Genomic DNA, 18,901 nt, shown 5'->3' with positions numbered 1-18,901 from the left:
CTGGGCTACACTCCCAGACCTATTTTTATATTTTTATTTGGAAACAGGGTCTCTTAAGCCAGCAAGGCTGGCTTCGAACCTGCACAATCCTCCTGTCCCCGCCTCCCAAGCAAGGGGATTACAAACGTGCACCACCATGCCTGGCAATTTAAAAGATTTTAAACTTTAAAAACTCCAATCAAGAAATGGGCAATTGAACTAAATAAACACTTCACAAAAGAAGAGATGCAAATGACCAACACATACATAAAAAACTGTTAAACACCATTAGCAATCAAGGAGATGCAAATCAAAACAGTGAGATTCCTTCTAAGCCCAATCAGAAGAGCAATCATCAAGAGATTGTCAAAAGACAATAAATATTGGGGAGGACATGGGGAAATTGGAACTCTCCTACACTGTTGGCGAGATTTCAAATTAGTTTAGCTGCCATAGAGATTATTGTGGAGATTCCTCAGAAAACTGGAAAAGGATCCATCATGATCCAGCTATACCACTCCTGGCTATCTTTAGAAAGGGGCTGAAATCAGAGAACTACAGTAATATATGTATATCTATGTTCATAGCAGCACAATTCACAATATCCAAATTATGGAACCAACCTAGGTGTTCATCAACAGATAAAAAGATTATAAAATTATGGGATATTTGCACAATGAAATTCTATTAGCAATAACAAAGATCAGAATTATGTCATTTGTAAGAAAATGGAAAGACCTAGAGAATATTATGTTAAGTGAGTTTAGCCAGTCACAGAAAGTAAAAGGTCATATGTTTTCTCCAATTTGTGGAAGCTAAGATGCAATTGGGATACAAGAAAAACTCCAGATAATGCAGGAGAAACCTCCATGAATCCAGGGAGGTGGTCTAGGAAGAAGAGGAGGAAGAGTGAGGATCAATGAAGGAATTACAACCATTGGCTTTGTGTACATATGTAAAAATACCAATGTCAATCTCAGTACTCTATATAGGGGAAAGGGAAAGAGGAGGGAGCAGGAGGGGATCAAGTACTGTGTGCATGTATGTCACTGCCAACATGATTTACATTATGATGTGAGACTACAATATCCCAATAAAAGCATATAAAAATTCAAACTTGAAAAACTATACTTTTTGAAATGTTACACCACAACTTCACCTTACTTTGTCAAAAAAAAAAAACCTGATTCTCTGTACTTCATCAGGTTCCAGAACTTTATAGAACAGAAAATATGGCTAAATTTAACTTCTTTTATACAAACCTTAATTTGACCTTGTAGCTCTTCAGTCTTTTGTTCTAAGGCGAGGTGCTTCTCCTTATATTCTTTAAGATGATTCTCCAACTGAATGCAATGTTCTTGTTTCTCTTGTAACTTTGTAGTGACCTGATCCAATTGAGTAGTTATCTTATTTAACTCCTAAATAAAGCACAATTGAAGAAACTTTGGTAAAGTTTACTATATTACACTGCCCAGATGTTCAAAGCAAAAATAAAAATTCTAATTTTATGTAAGAAAATATTTAAAGCATGACTTCAGAAAAATTTAATGATATAAGCTATCTTTATTTACCATTATAAAGGAACTGAACTGAATCTTTACATCATGTAAATACAACCTTTCTATATTTATCAAATAACCTTTTTGTTGTTTGCTTGTGGTCCTGGGGATCAAACCCAGGGCTTCAATAGAGCTCCATGTCTAGCCAATTAAATAAATTTTGTTGTTGTTGTTTTGTGGTACCAGGTATTGAACCCAGGGACATTCTACCTCTCAGCTATACCTTCAGCCCTATTAAATTTTTTATTTTGCAACAGTCTCATTAAGTTCCTGAGGGCCTCTCTTAAGTTGCTGAGGGTGACATCAAACCTGTAATTCTTCTGACACAGCCTTCCAAGTACTAGGATTACAGGCATATAGCACCAAACCCAGCTAAAATAACTTAATGTTTTTGTAGAAAGAGTTATTTTCAGAGCTAAAACACATAATATCAAATAGGCTAATAATAAAAACACTTTTATATTGTTATTAATATTTTGGAATTCAAAACACCATATTTTAAGATATGTTTAAAACATAGTAATTTAATTTTTATATATGTTCAATTTACTTGAAATTTGCACAGGGAGAACAAAAAGTTACAAGTAAATTATACTAACCATGTATAATTACTGTTAATGCTATAATAATTTTCCTTTGTCTTTTCTATATAGAAATTTATATATTTTTGTATTTTTAAAATAAAAACAATATCTCACATACTATTTTATTTAAACTTGTTTTACACAGCAATGTATCATAAATCTTTCTAATCATGTTTTCTAAAATATTATACTTAACTATATTTATTTCCAGTTTATTGGTACAGTCCAATTTTAGCCAAATTTCCTGCTTTAGATTCTTAGATTACTACTAAATTTTTTGTATATTGACAGAAATCCAAATATTTAAAGCACAGACTAAGCCGGGCGTGGTGGCGCATGCTTGTAATCCCTGTGCTTGGGAGGCAGAGACAAGAGGATCGCGCAGGTTCGAAGCCAGCCCCATGCGCGCTGGCTTAGGAGACCCTGTTTCCAAATAAAAATGTAAAAATAGGTCTGGGAGTGTAGCTCGGAGGTAAAAGGGCTTCCAGGAACCCCAGTACCACCAAAAAAATAAAAAATAAAAAAAAATAAAGCACAGACTATTCCATTACAATAAAAACTATATAGGACCTAAAAATTATAAAAAAAAACCTCTAAAGTTATTAAAATATATTGCCAAATAGTGTCTCTCTTCCCCAAAAGGTTGAACTAAAGATATTTAAATATATATCTAAATATATTAAAGTGGTTTGGTCTTCTACATGCTCTGTGATGTTCACAGCGGTAATTAAACACATACACACATAGTTTTCTTCTATAAGGGCAAATATATTCTATAGTTATCTTAATTTGCAATTGAGTCTGTGGGAGGGGCGTACTGGAAATTGAAATCAGGACCTCACCTATGCTCTACCATTGAGACATAGCCCCATCCCTTTTTATTTTATTTTGAGATAGGGTCTTGCTAAATTGCCCAGACTGGCATTAAACTTTCAATCTACCTGCCTCTGCCTCCTAAGGAGCTAGGATTACAGGTATATGCCACCACACTTAGTCTGCAATTCATACAAGTTTATGAAACTTGAACATTTATTGATATAGTTATGAATATATATACATATATATATACATATATACATATATACATATATATACATATATATTTATTTATTTAAAATGGCCTTAAATGAAGTGCTTGGAATCATTAGGTTTTAAGATTTCAGACTTTTTTGGATTTTAGAATATTTATGTAGACTTTTACAAGCTGAATATCCCTAATCAGAAATACAAAATTCTGAACGCCATACTAACTTGTATATTCTCGCATATTCACTTAGGTCTTTTGAAGTATTTGAAATAATTAGGATATTAATTCTCCAACAGCTATAATCTAGAAAATGTTTCAGCTTTTTGTTACTTGCTTTAGAATTTTGCTAATATTTTGACAAGTTTTAAACTTTTAGTGCTTATTTTTTTTTACTTTTGCCATTATAGTTTCTGATTCTAATCTCATGCTTAGAAAAGACTTTTCAAATGTAAGTTAAAAGCAAGTTGCAGAAACGCATGTATGGCATAATTTCCTGTGATAAAATATTATTGTGTATATACATTTAAAAGATGTACATATTATTTTTTTCAATATTTGTAGAGGTCTGAAAGGATACATACCAAATCTAATAGAAAACATTCCATATTAGGAGAAAAATGGGATTAGAATAAAGGGCAAAAAGGAAAAACTATTTTGTTTTGCTTTTTAATTTGGTAGATTTACACATCATTTTTTAAATGGATCAATAACCAGTAAAACAGCAAGTAAATTCTAAAAATTCCTACTCTGATCTATACCCCCGCATTATTTTTTTATTTTTATTTTATTTTATTATTTTTTATTTTTTGGTGGTACTGGGGTTCCTGGAAGCCCTTCTACCTTCCGGCTACACTTCCAGACCTATTTTATATTTTTTTATTTGGAAACAGGGTCTCTTAAGCCAGTGAGGCTGGCACCAAACCAGCGCGATCCTCCTGTCTGCCTCCGAAGCATGGGGATTACAAGAGTGCATGTGCCACCACGCCCGGCTTGTTTTTTATTTTGAAACAGGGCAGGGTCTCACTAAGTTATGGAGGGGCTCACTAAGTTGCTGAAGCTGGCTGTGAACCTGTGCTCCTCCTGTCTCAGCCTTCCAAGTATTAGGATTACAGATGTGCACCATCATGCCACAGTTGAATTTTATCAAAAGCAAAGCTGGTATTTTTGTCTCCATCTGTCTGACTCCTACATCTACTACCCAACTGGTTCTCAACTCAGGGAGAGATTAAGGGAGATAAGCAAGTCTATCACAAGATTATATAAACTAGGTATCATTATTACATGCATGTAAAAAGTACCAGGTTATGATATGAAATTGCATCAGATTCCCTACCTGCTGCTTATCTTGCAATGCATTCTGAGCTGTGTCCAAATGATTCTGAAGATCAGCTCTTTGAGCAGTTTTTGCTGCTTCTGCTGATAGCAGTAACTCGGTTTTTGCTTTAATCTGTAACAAAATTTCAAGTTACTTAATTCCATATTTAGTTCTGCATTTCCCCTTGCTTGAACATACACTGCTTTTGTCACTAAGCTATTTAAAAATTAAATATTTTGGTTAAAAAAACAAGGGATTTAGATATTAAAAATGTCTATGAAAATCTCCAAAATAGAAATGGTAGGGGGATGACTCTTAATGTTTGAATAAATAATGAAAATAATAAATAATGAAAAGATGTTTCTATATGACACCAAAACACTAGAGTACCCCCTCTGTTAAGAAATCTATACCTTAAACATTAGGAAGCATACCTATATTGGTAAATTTATATCTGGGACTGTGAAGAATGTATTTTTGTGGAAGTCAGCTTCACTTATATGTGGCCTTTTATCTATCTGAAGAACCAACAATTCATGAAATACTTAATGCATGATAACTGCTCATTATATTTTAAAATAGTATTCTTAAGCTATAATACTTTTAATATAGTATTCTCATGATCTTTTAATATAGTATGCTTCAACTTCAAATGTGACATATTTTCTGAAGCTCTGGAACATAGTTTACATTATTTTAGAAATGCTTCTAGTGGGGGAAATATATGGTTCTTCATATGGTGGGGCCCCCCTGCAGTCTCTTTATATTCAGTGAACTCAAGACTAAGTGCCAATTTCTGCAATGCTACAATTTTTGCAACTTATGCACTAAACCTCTGAAGCAAAGCATCAAGACCAGTCTCATGACTTGTGCTGCATATATGTACATAATAATTTACTTTGACACTTTCCTGATCATCCCTACAAGAAAGAATCTTGCAATTAGAGGTCAAAGGTATGTCACAGAACTCAAAACTGACAGATCTTTTAAAAAAAAAAAACAAATCCTACTTCATAAAGTAACATTAGTTTATAAAAAAAAGTTAAAAGTTTTAGAAAAAAGCCTCAAAAAACTGAAAAATATCTATAAATAATATTTTTCAAACACAAATGGCAATGAAGAGGTTGCTGTAAAGGTAATAAATGAAGCAATGATGGTTAAAAAAAAATTGACTGATCTAGCCACACAATTACTAACTCTCAAATGAATAAGAGAACAGGGTAATCTTTTCTAAAAGGAAGGATTGTAAAATGAAAAAGTAATCAAAGACTGTCCTAATCTGTTCATATTCCTTCCCAGGGTTCATTCCTTTATTCCTGTCCCTGGTTTTGTTTTGTTTTGTTTTGTTTTGTTTTGTTTTGGTATTGGGGATGAAATCCAGGGGCATTCTACCTCCAATCTATACTCCCAGCCCTATTTTTATTCTTTATTTTAAAACAGGGCTTCACTGAGTTGCAAAGGGCCTAAGTAATAACTGAGGCTGCCCACGAACCACAATCCTCTTGTCTCAGCCTCCCAAATGCTCCACCACACCCGGCTCCTTTCTTAAATTTGTTATATACATTGTCATTTTATCATATAGTTTTATTTAACAAATAATTATATATATAAAACTTTTTTTTTTTTGGTGGTGGTACAGGGGTTCCTGGAAACCCTTCTCCAGGCTACACTCCCAAGACCTATTTTATATTTTTATTTGGAAACAGGGTCTCTTAAACCAGCGCGGCTGGCTTCGAAACTGCATATTCCTCCTGTCTCCGCCTCCCAAGCACGGGGATTACAAGCGTGCGCCACCACGCCCGGCCAAATAATTATATTTTTAAAAACAGAAACTGGGTATTCTCTTCAAGTTCTAATAAGTATAGCATTCATATTATTCTATTATAGTCTCCTAAAAATAAAGTAAAATACTTAGAAATGTTTCTATAATTTTTTATCATACAGAAGAAGAAAGAATGAAGAATGAAGAAAGTAGTATGTCTTACTTCCTGTACAATGCTTTAGTCATTGAGCAAAACTTCTGAAAGGATATGATTAAAATACATAATAGGCTGGGCGTGGTGCGCATGCTTGTAATCCCTGTGCTTGGGAGGCTGAGACAGAAGGATCACACAGGTTCAAAGCCACCTCAGCTACTTACTGAGGCTCTCAGCAACTTGGTGAGACCCTGTTTCCAAAAAAAACATAAAATAGATCTGGGAGTATAGCCCAGAGATAGAAAGCCCCAGGGTTCCATCCCCAGTACCTCCAAAAATAAGTATACATACATACATACATACATACATACATACATACATACATACATACTCCCATATTTAGGTATTTTTAAACTCAAAGCTTTAAAGATGATTTTTTAAAAGTATAGAAATCTTGTCGAATAATATCAAGCTAATTTAAACTTCCAAAGCAATAATGACTTGATCAAAATGAAGAAAAAAATGAAGAAAAGTTAAAAGGTGCAGTGAATTTAGGAGATGTACGTAGTTTGCCAAAAGAGGGTGAGATGAAGATTAAATCTGCCCAAGGAAGAAATATCAACAAACCCTCAGGATACTTTATCTAATTTTTCTTCCCCATTTTTTTCTACTAATATGTAAGGCAAAAGGAGAGAGAGTTCAAAACATTTGATGGTCTAAAACTGGTGCTTTACTCATACATACAAATTTAATATTACCTGTATGTCCAGCTGAGAGACCTTCTCCTTACTTTCATTTAACTGACTATTTAATTCACTGATGCTGGTTTCTAGGGAAAGGACCCGGTCTTGTGCAGCTCTTAGATGTGCCTTCTGCTCTTGTACTTGGTCATGTAAATTCTCCTGGGCTTGTTTATGGCTTTCTGACTGATTCTTCAGCTTCTCTGTTAGTTGAGTTACCTATTACGTAAGCAATATTCCAATTATGAGGTTCACAAATTATATCACAAAAACTAAGAAAGACGAATTTAAACATCATGAAAATACTAAACTTCTGTGATAGTTATCTTAAATTTTTTCAAGTAAAACTACTCACATCTTTTCAAAAATAAGTGAATACAATATCTAGAATCTTAAGAAATAACAGCAAGTTCAGGGCCATTATTTTAAATCATCTCTATTCAGCTATAATTTATATGCAATACAATTAATCTAAGTACAAGTTGAGATTTGATAAGTGTATACATTCATTTATTATAACTGTAATCAAATACAGAATGTGTTATTCCAAAATGTTTCTTCATGTCCTTTTGTAGTCATTACCACCTCCTATCTGATTGAATAACAAGAATTCCTTATATATTCTGGATATTCTAAATTTTCAGGTAGATGTGTTAGAAATATTTTCTCCTAGTCTGTGTCCTGGTTAATGGTGTCTTCTTTTATTTACAAACTTTTAATTTTTTTATTTAAAAATGTTTAGAAAATGCCAAGTATGGTGGCACACACTTGTAATCCCAGCATTTGGGAGGCTGAGACAGAAGGATCCAGATTCGTGGACAGCCTCAGCTACTTAGTGAGGACCTCTGCAACTCAGTGAGAACCTGCTTCCAAATGAAGAATAAGAAATAGGGCTGGGGGTATGACTCAGAAGTAGAATGCCCCTGGGTTCCATCCTCAGTACTGGGAAAAAAAAAAAATATATATATATATATATATATATATATATATATATATATATATATATTATATAACATATATATAAATGTTTAAAATAGACAAGCTGAAAATATGGTTTTTTTTGTGGTCCTGGGGATTGAACACAGGGGCATTCTACCTGAGTTATACCTCAGCCCTATTTTATTCTTTTATTTTGAAACAGAATCTGATTAAGTTGCTGAGGGCTCTTTAAGTTGCTGAGGCTGGCCAAGAACCTGCAATCCCCCATCTCAGTCTCCCAAGTACTAGAATTATAGGTGTGTGACAACACATCTAGCTTCTGTTAATATATATTTTTAATAGTGTCTTTTAAGGGCAAACTTTTTTTTGTTTTGTTTTGTTTGTTTGTTTGTTTGTTTGTTTGTTTTTATGGTACTGGGGTTTCTGGAAGCCCTTCTACCTCTGCGCTACACTCCCAAATCTATTTTATATTTTTTATTTGGAAACAGTGTCTTTTAAACCAGCGCATCTGGCTTCAAACCTGCGAGATCCTCCTGTCTCGGCCTCCCAAGCGCAGATATTACAAGTGTATGCCACCACGCCCGGCAAAGGCAAACATTTTTTAAATTAAAATGAGCTGGGGACACCGGGCGTGGTGGCGCACGCTTGTAATCCCCGCGCTTGGGAGGCAGAGACAGGAGGATCACGCAGGTTCGAAGCTATCCCCGCGCGCTGGCTTAGGAGAGCCTGTTTCCAAATAAAAATGCAAAAATAGGTCCGGAGGTAGAAGGGCTTCCAGGAACCCCAGTACCACCAAAAAAAAAAAAAAAAAAAAAATGAGCTGGGCCCCGGCCGAACTGCGCGTAGCACGCCAGACCCCTGGAGAAACCAGGCCCAGTAAGATGCTGGGTTCTGGGCGAGGGTCGCGCGCGGGGCACACCAGCTGGGGCCCGGGTCGCGGAACTCTGGGCCCCGGGCCGAACTGCGAGTAGCACACCAGACCCCTGGAGAAACCGGGCCCAGAACAGAAAAAGATAAAGAAAAATATCGGAGAGGAGGTAAGAAAGCCGTTATGGATGCCAGGACACTGGAGATGCAGACAAAACTTATCTAAATGCACTGGAACTTATGGAAAAATTCGCCGTGAAAGAGGACTGCTATTTCTCTTTATTGTTAAGAATCTCAGACATCACATATAAGGAGAGAGTTTAGCGGAGACCAAGGAGAAATGCGGTGTTGAAAGAGTTCTCCACGATGGTGGTGGAGACTTGTATTCAGGAGAAGCAGAAACCGGATCTTACCAACTTTATTTTTTTGGAGAAATTACACCAAATGTCGAATGCTACCATCACGCATGCTTAGGAACACTGGACAACATTCAGAGTGGAAAAAGAGCCTGGGAAGGATTTGAAATGGTGGAGGCAGTGGCAATGCCAGTGGCCAATACTCAGGGGAGTCAGAGATCTGATACATTACACCTGGAACCTTTGAAATAATAACCACAGTAACAGTGATCGGAACCTGCTGAGGGGTTAGGCGGGCACCGGGGCCAGTGGCCGACATCGGAGCTTGCTGTGAGGCAAGGCCACTACTGAGGCCTCCGTGGCCGGGATTGGAACCTGCAGAGGGGTTAGACCGATGCTGGGGCCAGCGAGGCCGGCATTGGAGCCTGCCATGAGGCAAGGCTTGTGCTAGGGCCTCCGAGGTCGGGTCCGGAACTTGCTGAGGGGTTAGGCCGGTGCTGGGGTCAGCGAGGCCGGCATCGGAGCCTGCCGTGAGGCAAGGCCAGTGCTGTGGCCCCCGAGGACGGGACCGGAGCCTGCTGAGGGGTTAGGCCGGTGCTGGGGCCAGCGAGGCTGGCATCAGAGCCTGCCATGAGGCAAAGCCGGTACTGGGGCTTCCGAGGTCAGGATAAGAGCCTGCCCAGGGGTTAGGCCGGTGCTGAGGCCAGTGTGGCCGGCATCGGAGCCTGCCGTGAGGCAAGGCCGGTGCTGGGGCCTCCGAGGCCGGGATCGGAGCATGCCTTGAGGCAAGGCCGGTACTGGGGCCTCCGAGGCCAGGATAAGAGCCTGCCGAGGGGTTAGGCCAGTGCTGGGGCCAGCAAGGCCGGCATCAGAGCCTGCCGTGAGGCATGACCAGTGCTGGGGCCTCCAAGGCCAGGATCGGAGCCTGCCGAGGGGTTAGGCTGGTGCTGGGGCCAGTGAGGCCGGCATCGGAGCCTGCCATGAGGCAAGGCCGGTACTGGGGCCTCCAAGGCCAGGATAAGAGCCTGCCGAGGAGTTAGGAAGGTGCTGGGGCCAGCGAGGCCAGCATCGGAGCCTGCCGTGAAGTATGGCCGATACTGGGGCCTCCTAGGCCAGGATAAGAGCCTGCTGAGGGGTTAGGCCGGTGCTGGAGCCAGTGAGGCCGGCATCGCAGCCTGCCGTGAGGCATGGCCAGTGCTGGGGCCTCCGAGCCCAGGATTGGAGCCTGCCGAGAAGTAATCCGATACTGGGGCCTCCTAGGCCAGGATAAGAGCCTGCTGAGGGGTTAGGCTGGTGCTGGAGCCAGTGAGGCCGGCATCGCAGCCTGCCGTGAGGCATGGCTGGTGCTGGGACCTCCGAGGCCAGTATCGGAGCCGGCCGAGGGGTTAGGCCTGTGCTGGGGCCAGCGAGGCCGGCACTGGAGCCTGCCATGAGGCAAGGCTGGTACTGGGGCCTCTGAGCCCGGGATTGGAGCCTGCCGAGGGGTGAGGCCGATGCTGGGGCCAGCAAGGTCGGCATTTGAGCCTGCCGTGAGGCAATGCCGGTGCTGAGGCCTCCGAGGCCAGGATTGGAGCCTGCCTTGAGGCAAGGCCGGTACTGTGGCCTCTGAGGACAGGATTAGAACCTGCCGAGGGGTTAGGCCGGTGCTGGGGCCAGTGAGGCTGGCATTGGAGCCTGCCGTGAGGCAAGGCCGGTACTGGGACATCCGAGGCCGGGATAAGAGCCTATCGAGGGGTTAGGCCGGTGCTGTGGCCAGCGAGGCCGGCATCGAGCCTGCCATGAGGCAAGGCCGGTACTGGGGCTTCCGAGGCCAGGATAACAACCTGCCGAAGGGCTAGACCGGTGCTGGGGCCAGCAAGGCCGGCATCGGAGCCAGCCGTGAGGCGAGGCCAGCATCGGAGCCTGCCGTGAGACATGGCCAGTGCTGGGGCCTCCTAACCCGGGATCGGAACCTGCCGAGGGGTTAGGCCGGTGCTGGGGCCAACGAGGCCGGCATTGGAGCCTGCCATGAGGCTAGGCCGGTGCTGGGGCCTCCGAGGCCGGGATTGGAATCCTGCCAAGGGGTTAGACCGGTGCAGGGGCCAATGGCCAGCATCGGAGCCTGGCGTGTGGCAAGTTCACTCCTGCGGCCTCCAAGGCCGGGACCAAAGCCAGCTTAGGGGTTAGACCGGTGCAGGGGCCAGCGAGACCAGAACTGGGGCCTCCCATGAGGCAAGGCCGCTGCCTGAGCCAGCGAGGTCTGGATCAGTCCACTGAGTAGCCAGGCCACTACTGGGACCATCAAGAGTGGGATCGGTACTTGCAACGCAGCATGCACAGAGAAATATCGCAGAAAATATAAATCAGACGCTTCTCTTAATCAGCAATAACTAGGAGGAAAAGGGCAACAGGAAGAGGTTGAGCTATAGAAAGGGCCCTATAGTGAAGCAACTAATGTGACCAATCAGAGGGTATGTAATACTGGAGGACGGAGCCTCTTTAAAACGCAGGAGGTACATAAACAAATGTATCAAGGTAAATCACCAAAGAAGCGTGGGATGGAGGGAGGGGGAGGGAATGGGATGGGGGCTGGAGGAGGGCTAATTGGATGATGTGTGCTTGTATATCCTCTCAAGTCTTGTACTCCAATGTGATTGATATATGACTACAATGCACCAATTTAAAAAATAAATTAATAAAAATAAATAAATAAAATAAATAAATAAATAAATTAAAATGAAATCCATTCATTTAATATTTTTGACATATATTGCTTGGGGTTTAGTGAACTCAATCTATTGGTTTATATTTTTTCCACCATTAATTTATTTTTATTGACAAGGTTTGTAAGGACAAAATTAAAATCAAAGGCCAATTTCTTTAAGTCATAAAAAGCTTTGCATCATACAAATGAAACTGTTATGTGAGATTATCATTTTTAATTTTGGATAAATTGCTATAATACTAGATGTCAATCACTAAGCCAAGCATGGGAAGGAGGGATGGTGAGGGAATGGGGTGGGAATTGGGTGGGGGCTAACTTGGTGATGTGTGCATGTTGTCTACAAAAGTTATTTTTTTTTTATCCCACTATGATGTATGAATACAGTGCACCAATAAAAAATTTTTAAAAAAGAAATCCAAATGTACAAAATACAGCTATAAAAGCAAGTAACAATTACAGCCATGAAAGATTTAAACTAAAAACTGCATAGAAATGCAATTTAAAGTAGCAAACACAAATTTATACAATACTCTAGATAAAAAGATCAGCAGTAAGTCCTATCAATACAATACTTAACAAGGACTTAGAAAAGGGAATACATTCTCTTTGCTGGCATAATGGTATAAATCAGATCTTCAAATCTATGGGAACAAGTCATCTGTTTCTGTCCTCTGTCTCAAGAAATTAGTTCTTTTACAGTTGTTTTTATAAAATCTTTCCTCTCAGTTAAATCATAAGCAGGATAATTTTCATATACCTCTTTGCAAATTCGCTTCATTGTGATTTCCTCCAATTTAGCATTAGCCAATAATTTCTTTACTGTTTCCTTTAATTCTTTATCTGTAGGCGGTTTCTTCAATTTTTTAATTAAAGGTTCATCATCGGAACTATCCTCAGATTCACTTTCTTTTTTGGAACTGTTTTGATTCTTATTGGTGGTGCTACTATCTGCCTTCTTAACATTTGCACTTTTTACAGACTTCTTACTTTTAGGAGTAGCTTTCGGTTTAGATTTTTCTCTTTTCGATGTCTTTTTTGGTGGCTCCTCTTCATTTTCTTTATCTTCTTCATCTGAAGACTCTTTTTCTTTTCATCTTCATCACTACTGGATTCATCTGACAGAATTTCAGGACTGTTCCGTTCCTTTTTATTTATTACCTTTGCTAGGAGTATTTTTAGATTCTGGCAATGGTTTGCCAGAAGGCTTTGGGTGCATTAAGAAATTCAAGATCCTCGTCACTAGTTCGCTGTTCGCCCCCGAGCGCTCCAAATCGAGAACCTAGCAGATGCTCTTTAACTTGGCGTTTCTAAATTTCATCACATTGCTTCCCTTTTTTTGTACTGGAAACTCCCTTTTTCAAATGGAAAGCCACTGAACTGATCCACATTCCTCCTTAATGAGACCACTGTGCCAGGTCTGTCGTAAAGCAGTTTGTGCAGATTCCCAAGTTCATCTGTTTTTTTCTTACTCAGAAAAAAACGTATCCTTTCAATTTCACAAAGTTTCTGTCCCTTTCCTTGTGCAATTGTAAATGGCTCTCGTAAGTAAGACACTTGCATAGTCAAGCTCTCTACTTTTTTTTCCCTCTTGCCTTCCACAATTAGACTTTTTTCGTTCTCCTCTTCGTCGTCGTCGTCGTCCTCCTCCTCGCTCTCCCCCCTGCGGCCTGGCAGCTCGGGCTCCCGCTAGGAAGCGAGCTGGGCGGGGGTTCCCTCTCCCTCCACTGCAGAGGCCAAGATGGACATGCCGGACCGTGGGGCTGGGCGCACGCGAGCGAACACTGGGGACGCCGGGGCGGGGCGCTGAGGCCGAGGCAGAGCGAGTCCGCGGGCCGCTGCCAGGCATGGAATTCCCGCCGCGTGAATCAACAAGATTTTCAAAATGGCGATTCGGGAATGCGGCGGCCAATCAGGCGCGAGCGGGTCTTGGCGAGAGAGCTTGCGCATGGGCGGGGGCGGGGCTGCGCGGTTGGGGGGGGAGGGGGTCCTGGCAGGACAGCAGCCAGGACCCTGGTGGCCCGGCCGGAGCCCGAGCTTGCCCCGCAGCCTGCCCCTGGGCTGTAGCTGTCTCTATTAGTTTATATTTTTAATCAAAATTTATTTTTTTATGTTATTTCTACAAACATGTTCCTTATTGTCATACTTATGTGAGACTCATATTATGCTAGCGTACGCCATACTGTCCCATGGATCACTATGGCATTGTTCTCCCCACCCCACGCCCCACCAGGCCAGCCTTTTTCTCTCTTTCAGTTTCAGTTTGAACAATTGCAACAGACTTGTCTTCATGTTCAATGATGTTTACTACTCCTTAGTTTATTAAATCTAACCAAATACATTTTCACTTCAGGTATGTATGTATGTATGTATGTATGTATGTATGTGTGTGTGTGTGTGTTACTGGGGGTGGAACCCAGGGGCTTTTCTACCTATGGGCTATACTCCCAGACCTATTTTATACTTTATTTTGGAAACAGGGTCCCATTAAGTTGCTAAGAGTCTCACTAGGTAGCTGAAGCTGGCTTTGAACCTACATGATCCTCCTGTCACAGCCTCCCAAGCGCTGGGATTACAAGCATGCGCCACGACTCCCAGCTCAATTCAGGTGCTTTAAGATTTTTGTCTCTAAAAGTATTATTTGGTTGCTTTTTAACAGATCTACTTCTACCTTCACTAGTCTAGTTTTTCCTTTGCACCATAAGCATGTTTTAAGAGGTGTTTTAACACTTGTCTGATGAGTCCCTTGCTTTCATTTCAGAGTCTATTTCTACTGGTTAGGACTCACATTTCTTTTTGCTTCCTCATATTTCTAGTAATTTTTTAGTATTTATTGGGACCAGTTTGGATTTGTTGCCCTTCAAAAAAAAATGTTAAGTTCTGTTCCAGTAGGCAGTTCATAGAGTTGTGGTTCAGCCAGGCCCGTCCAAGTCTTGTTTTCATATTTTGTCTGGTCAGGTATACAGTAGCTCTTATTTGAGGACTAGTTTAGACTTATTCCTCTCCTCTAGTGTGACATTTCTGATGTGTCTGCTGAATGGATGAGTGTTCAACTATATGTTTCCTCTATGAATAGCTGGCATTTGAAATCTTCCAGCCCTGTGTGAGCTCTGGTAACTTTCCAGCCTGCAGCTCCCTGATATTGTTCATTGTCTGTCCTCACAGAATCTCACCCTATAAGTACAAAATTGAACATTTAACCCAAGCCTCCAGTGGATCCCTATGCAGGTGTCTGGAGCCTTGGCTCTGCATTGCTCCTTTCTCTCTGGCATTCTGACCTGCAAACTCCAGCTGTCTTAATCTTCCTGGATTTCATTCTCTCAATTTATATTGCTCTCATACCCCCTAGTTCAATGAAATCTCTGTGCTTCCCTCCCAGCCTACATCAAAGTCTAGAAAAACATCTCTGGGTTAAAAGTTAGAGTGACCTAAGGTTCCTAAACTTCCTGATTCCTCCTCTCTCAGAGATCACAGTCCTGCACTATTCGTTGTCCAATGGCTGAAAACAGTAGTTTTACACATTTCCCCCAGTTTTCTAGGTGGCCAAAGGACTAAGTATCAGTTACTCCAACATAACCACAGATAGAAGTATTGAGATTTAGTTTGTTCTTTTTGAAAAGATGTATGACTTTCCTGATCACATTTATGTGATAAAGCAATGTCAAGTTGTAGACAGCAAAAAAAAAAAAAAAGAATTTTTTATAAAAATTGCCAAATTCCTCATTAGAATTCTTCAAAAATGACTTGGAAATTTTGAGGGATTATCTATATTATATTCTAATTCCCAAGTTAAGAAAGTGATATGACTTACTGATACTTTCAAAGTATTACCAAAATACTTTCTCATTTGGATAATAATTATCTTACTACATAATTCTTCCAAAAAAGCAACTGTTAAGTATTTTCAGTTTAAAAATATATTAACCTAAATTATTGTTTCTTTTAAACTACATATAAATTTTGGAACAATAACATAACTTATCAAAATTATTAGCTATACAGTCTAAATACATATATAATATCAAAATATAGCTGTTAAGCCTGAATATTAACTGATATAACAACTAACACTTGATTAGTACTTTTAAGTTATTAGTATATTTTATTCACTTAATTTTTTAAATCATAAAATGCCTTAAGGCAAGCATGCATTTTAATTATATCACTATTTTCTAATGAGCTAACAAGGTGAAATGATTTATCTGTAGTCACATAGGAAGTTTTACATCCTAGAAAATGAATTGAGGATTTCTTTGTCAAATCATGTCAACTTTCATTACACTAATAACTCACCTCTAAGGTAAATGAGATATGTGTCAAAAATGCACATGATTTTAAAAGCTGTAAAAAAGATCCTAGATGATAAGTCACTAAAATAAAGCATTTAATGAGATGTAGAGTGATAAAAGTAAATCTCAGAAATAGAATACATGTTACAAACTTACTTGTTCCTGTAATGTATGGTTTTTTTCTTGTAACTGGTTAAGAACAGCAGTCTCTCCTTCACCAGCTTGAATTTTTGCATAAAGATCTTCTCTTTCCTTTTCTAGTAATGAAATATTTTCTTTACTTTTCTGTAGTAAGGCTTCAAGGTTCTGGATCTTTTGGTCCTTATCGCCAATTTGACGTAGTACTTGTTCCAGATCATTCTGTAAAGAGTTGAAAACTACTATTTTAAGGACAGAGAATTTAAAATGTTATTTCTTAAACATAAAGTAACTGATACAAATACTTTCACTTGAACGTGGCAATTTTAATTAATTAGAAATATATATTTAATAACAAATCTATATTGATAAGCTAGAATTTAATAAACAAAAAACTTTAATTAAGCATATTCTTTTCCTAACACTCTACCTTCACCTCCTCCTACTCTTTGAATCCATTTCTGACACATGGAAGTCTATTCCTTGATCCAACCAGGCACACTCCTATCTCAAAACCTTGTACTACCAACCCTTCTACCTGAAATGTTTGCCTCAGAGTCACTCCCTCTGTTCAAATGTTTGCTCAATGTTATCTCTCAATCAGGCTTCTCCTGATCATTACATTTAAAACTATAGCCTTTTCCAATAATTTGTATCCTGGTTATTTCTTTCTTTCTATTGTACTTATCTCTAACACAAAAATAATGTACCTATTTTCATGTTTCTTTGCCTCCTTATACCCCTCATCATTAGAATGTAGACTACAAAAAGATGAGGCTTTTGTTTAATTCACTGATGTATATCCAAGATACTGATGCATATGTTCCAAACTATTATTGATTTAATAAAAAATGATTGCATTCAAATGCATATATATGCTGTTGCAGGCACACTTCAATATCCCAACAGGATTCTTCTACTGATAAATCAAGAGATCCTTCTTCTTTTATTTTACTATGGATCTTATTATTACACAAAGCACAATACAATATCCCACATCCAGAATAATACTTTCTCAAGGTACCTGCCCCATAGTTTTTTCTGTTGGCTCAATTCTTTTTTTTTTTTAACTGACCTAAAATAGACACCTCTAAATTCATTCCCAAATGGCTCAATTCTTTTAAAAGACTCAGAGAACCTCTACCCAGAACATGGCCCTAACTAAGCCCTATAAACTTTATAGTGGCCCATACCAGCTTGGTAAAACAGAGCCCACAACCCCTGGTACCCTCAATGATTTCTGATTTTGTTAGTACAAGATATTTAAAGGTCAACACTTTCAAACATGGTTCTCATCCCTTAAGCTTCAGTTATGATATGATGAAAGGCAACCTCACTTCTCTGCTCTCAGCTTTTGTTTCTGTCACTACTAACCCCTCTCTCCATATTCTGCTAATTTTCTAAAACCACAGTTCCAGGAATAAGCTTTTGTTCAGAAGAGTTGCTCTGTTTCCAAGTCTTAACTGAAATCTGATTCTCCCTTTACATATTCCAATTCCCCCTCATCTTCTCTAGTTAGGAAAGCTTATTCCAATGAGCAAGCAGAGAAAGCTGACTTTTCCTGGTTTTTCACTGTTACTATTCACACGCTTGGATGAAAGCTTTGTGCTGCTTTGGAAAGTATGCCATTCTTACTTATTCTACCTTCAACTCTTTACTGCTATCATCTATAAATCCCTACCTCATTCACTGAAGACTTGAGACCTGATTTAGTCTTTCTCTCAATCCCAATTTCTGCCAATTTCCTGGGAAATACAAAATACATAGAGAATTAAGAGCATAGACTCGACATTCATATCATCTTAATTCCTGGGCCCTAGCTTATTCCACATTGCAGTCAATCATACAGGATTTTTTAATAACCTAAAATTGTTCCAGCTAAAAAGTTCCAACTATCCTACTCTGTTACTACAACTTCCTGATTATCTTCCAATTTTATGACCTCATTCACATCTATAGTACAGGAACTTCAATTTCCTTCTAGCTTATTCATAAACTTCACACATGGATATAAACTTTTATTCTTTCCACTACATTCTCCATTTCCTTTTATCTCAAAATTTCTAAGGCAGCTACTCCACAAAACCTCAATACTAGATCAATGTTGCAATCTGCTTTCTTCACTCCTATACTTCTAAGCACTGTTAGAATAAAAGCACAAACCTCTACAGATTTGTGCCACTACAAATTTCCAATTCCAATCTCCACTATTTACTCATAACTGTCTTTTCAATCTTTTTATTTGAATAAGGTCCTCATCCTCAAACATTCTTCTTGATAACTACTTAAAAGCTTTATTATTCTCTCCAAATTCTCAATCTCAGCTTGCCTAATATTCAGCTATTAATACCTCCAACTTCATCCTAAAACAAACAATTTTCAGGAATGATCCATCTTGAGTTTTCATTTCCTTATTTACAAAATTACACATATGTTTGTCTCCATATTTACCTTCTTTCCTCAAGCTTCCATGGATAAATTCAAATTCACC

At 39.3% G+C, this 18,901-nt stretch overlaps 1 protein-coding gene and 1 pseudogene across 2 annotated transcripts in view; both read right to left on the bottom strand.

The window, feature by feature from the left end:
- The window catches only part of EEA1 (early endosome antigen 1), a gene marked incomplete at both ends in the record, with an annotated part of 151,706 nt that overhangs the window by 49,935 nt on the left and 82,870 nt on the right, over positions 1-18,901 (bottom strand). The window contains 4 exons of the mRNA XM_080706144.1: positions 1,242-1,397; positions 4,483-4,596; positions 7,139-7,339; positions 16,429-16,632. Coding sequence (XP_080562270.1) covers positions 1,242-1,397; positions 4,483-4,596; positions 7,139-7,339; positions 16,429-16,632 — 675 coding nt within the window. The remainder of the gene's footprint in view (positions 1-1,241; positions 1,398-4,482; positions 4,597-7,138; positions 7,340-16,428; positions 16,633-18,901) is intronic.
- LOC308270335 (protein DEK-like) lies at positions 12,663-13,732 on the bottom strand (annotated as a pseudogene). The gene has a single exon. The product of its transcript is annotated as a protein DEK-like (transcript).

Source organism: Muscardinus avellanarius, assembly GCF_963383645.1.
Source record: "Muscardinus avellanarius genome assembly, chromosome: 11".
Lineage (NCBI taxonomy): Eukaryota > Metazoa > Chordata > Mammalia > Rodentia > Gliridae > Muscardinus > Muscardinus avellanarius.
This window is presented reverse-complemented; position numbering and strand designations above follow the sequence as displayed.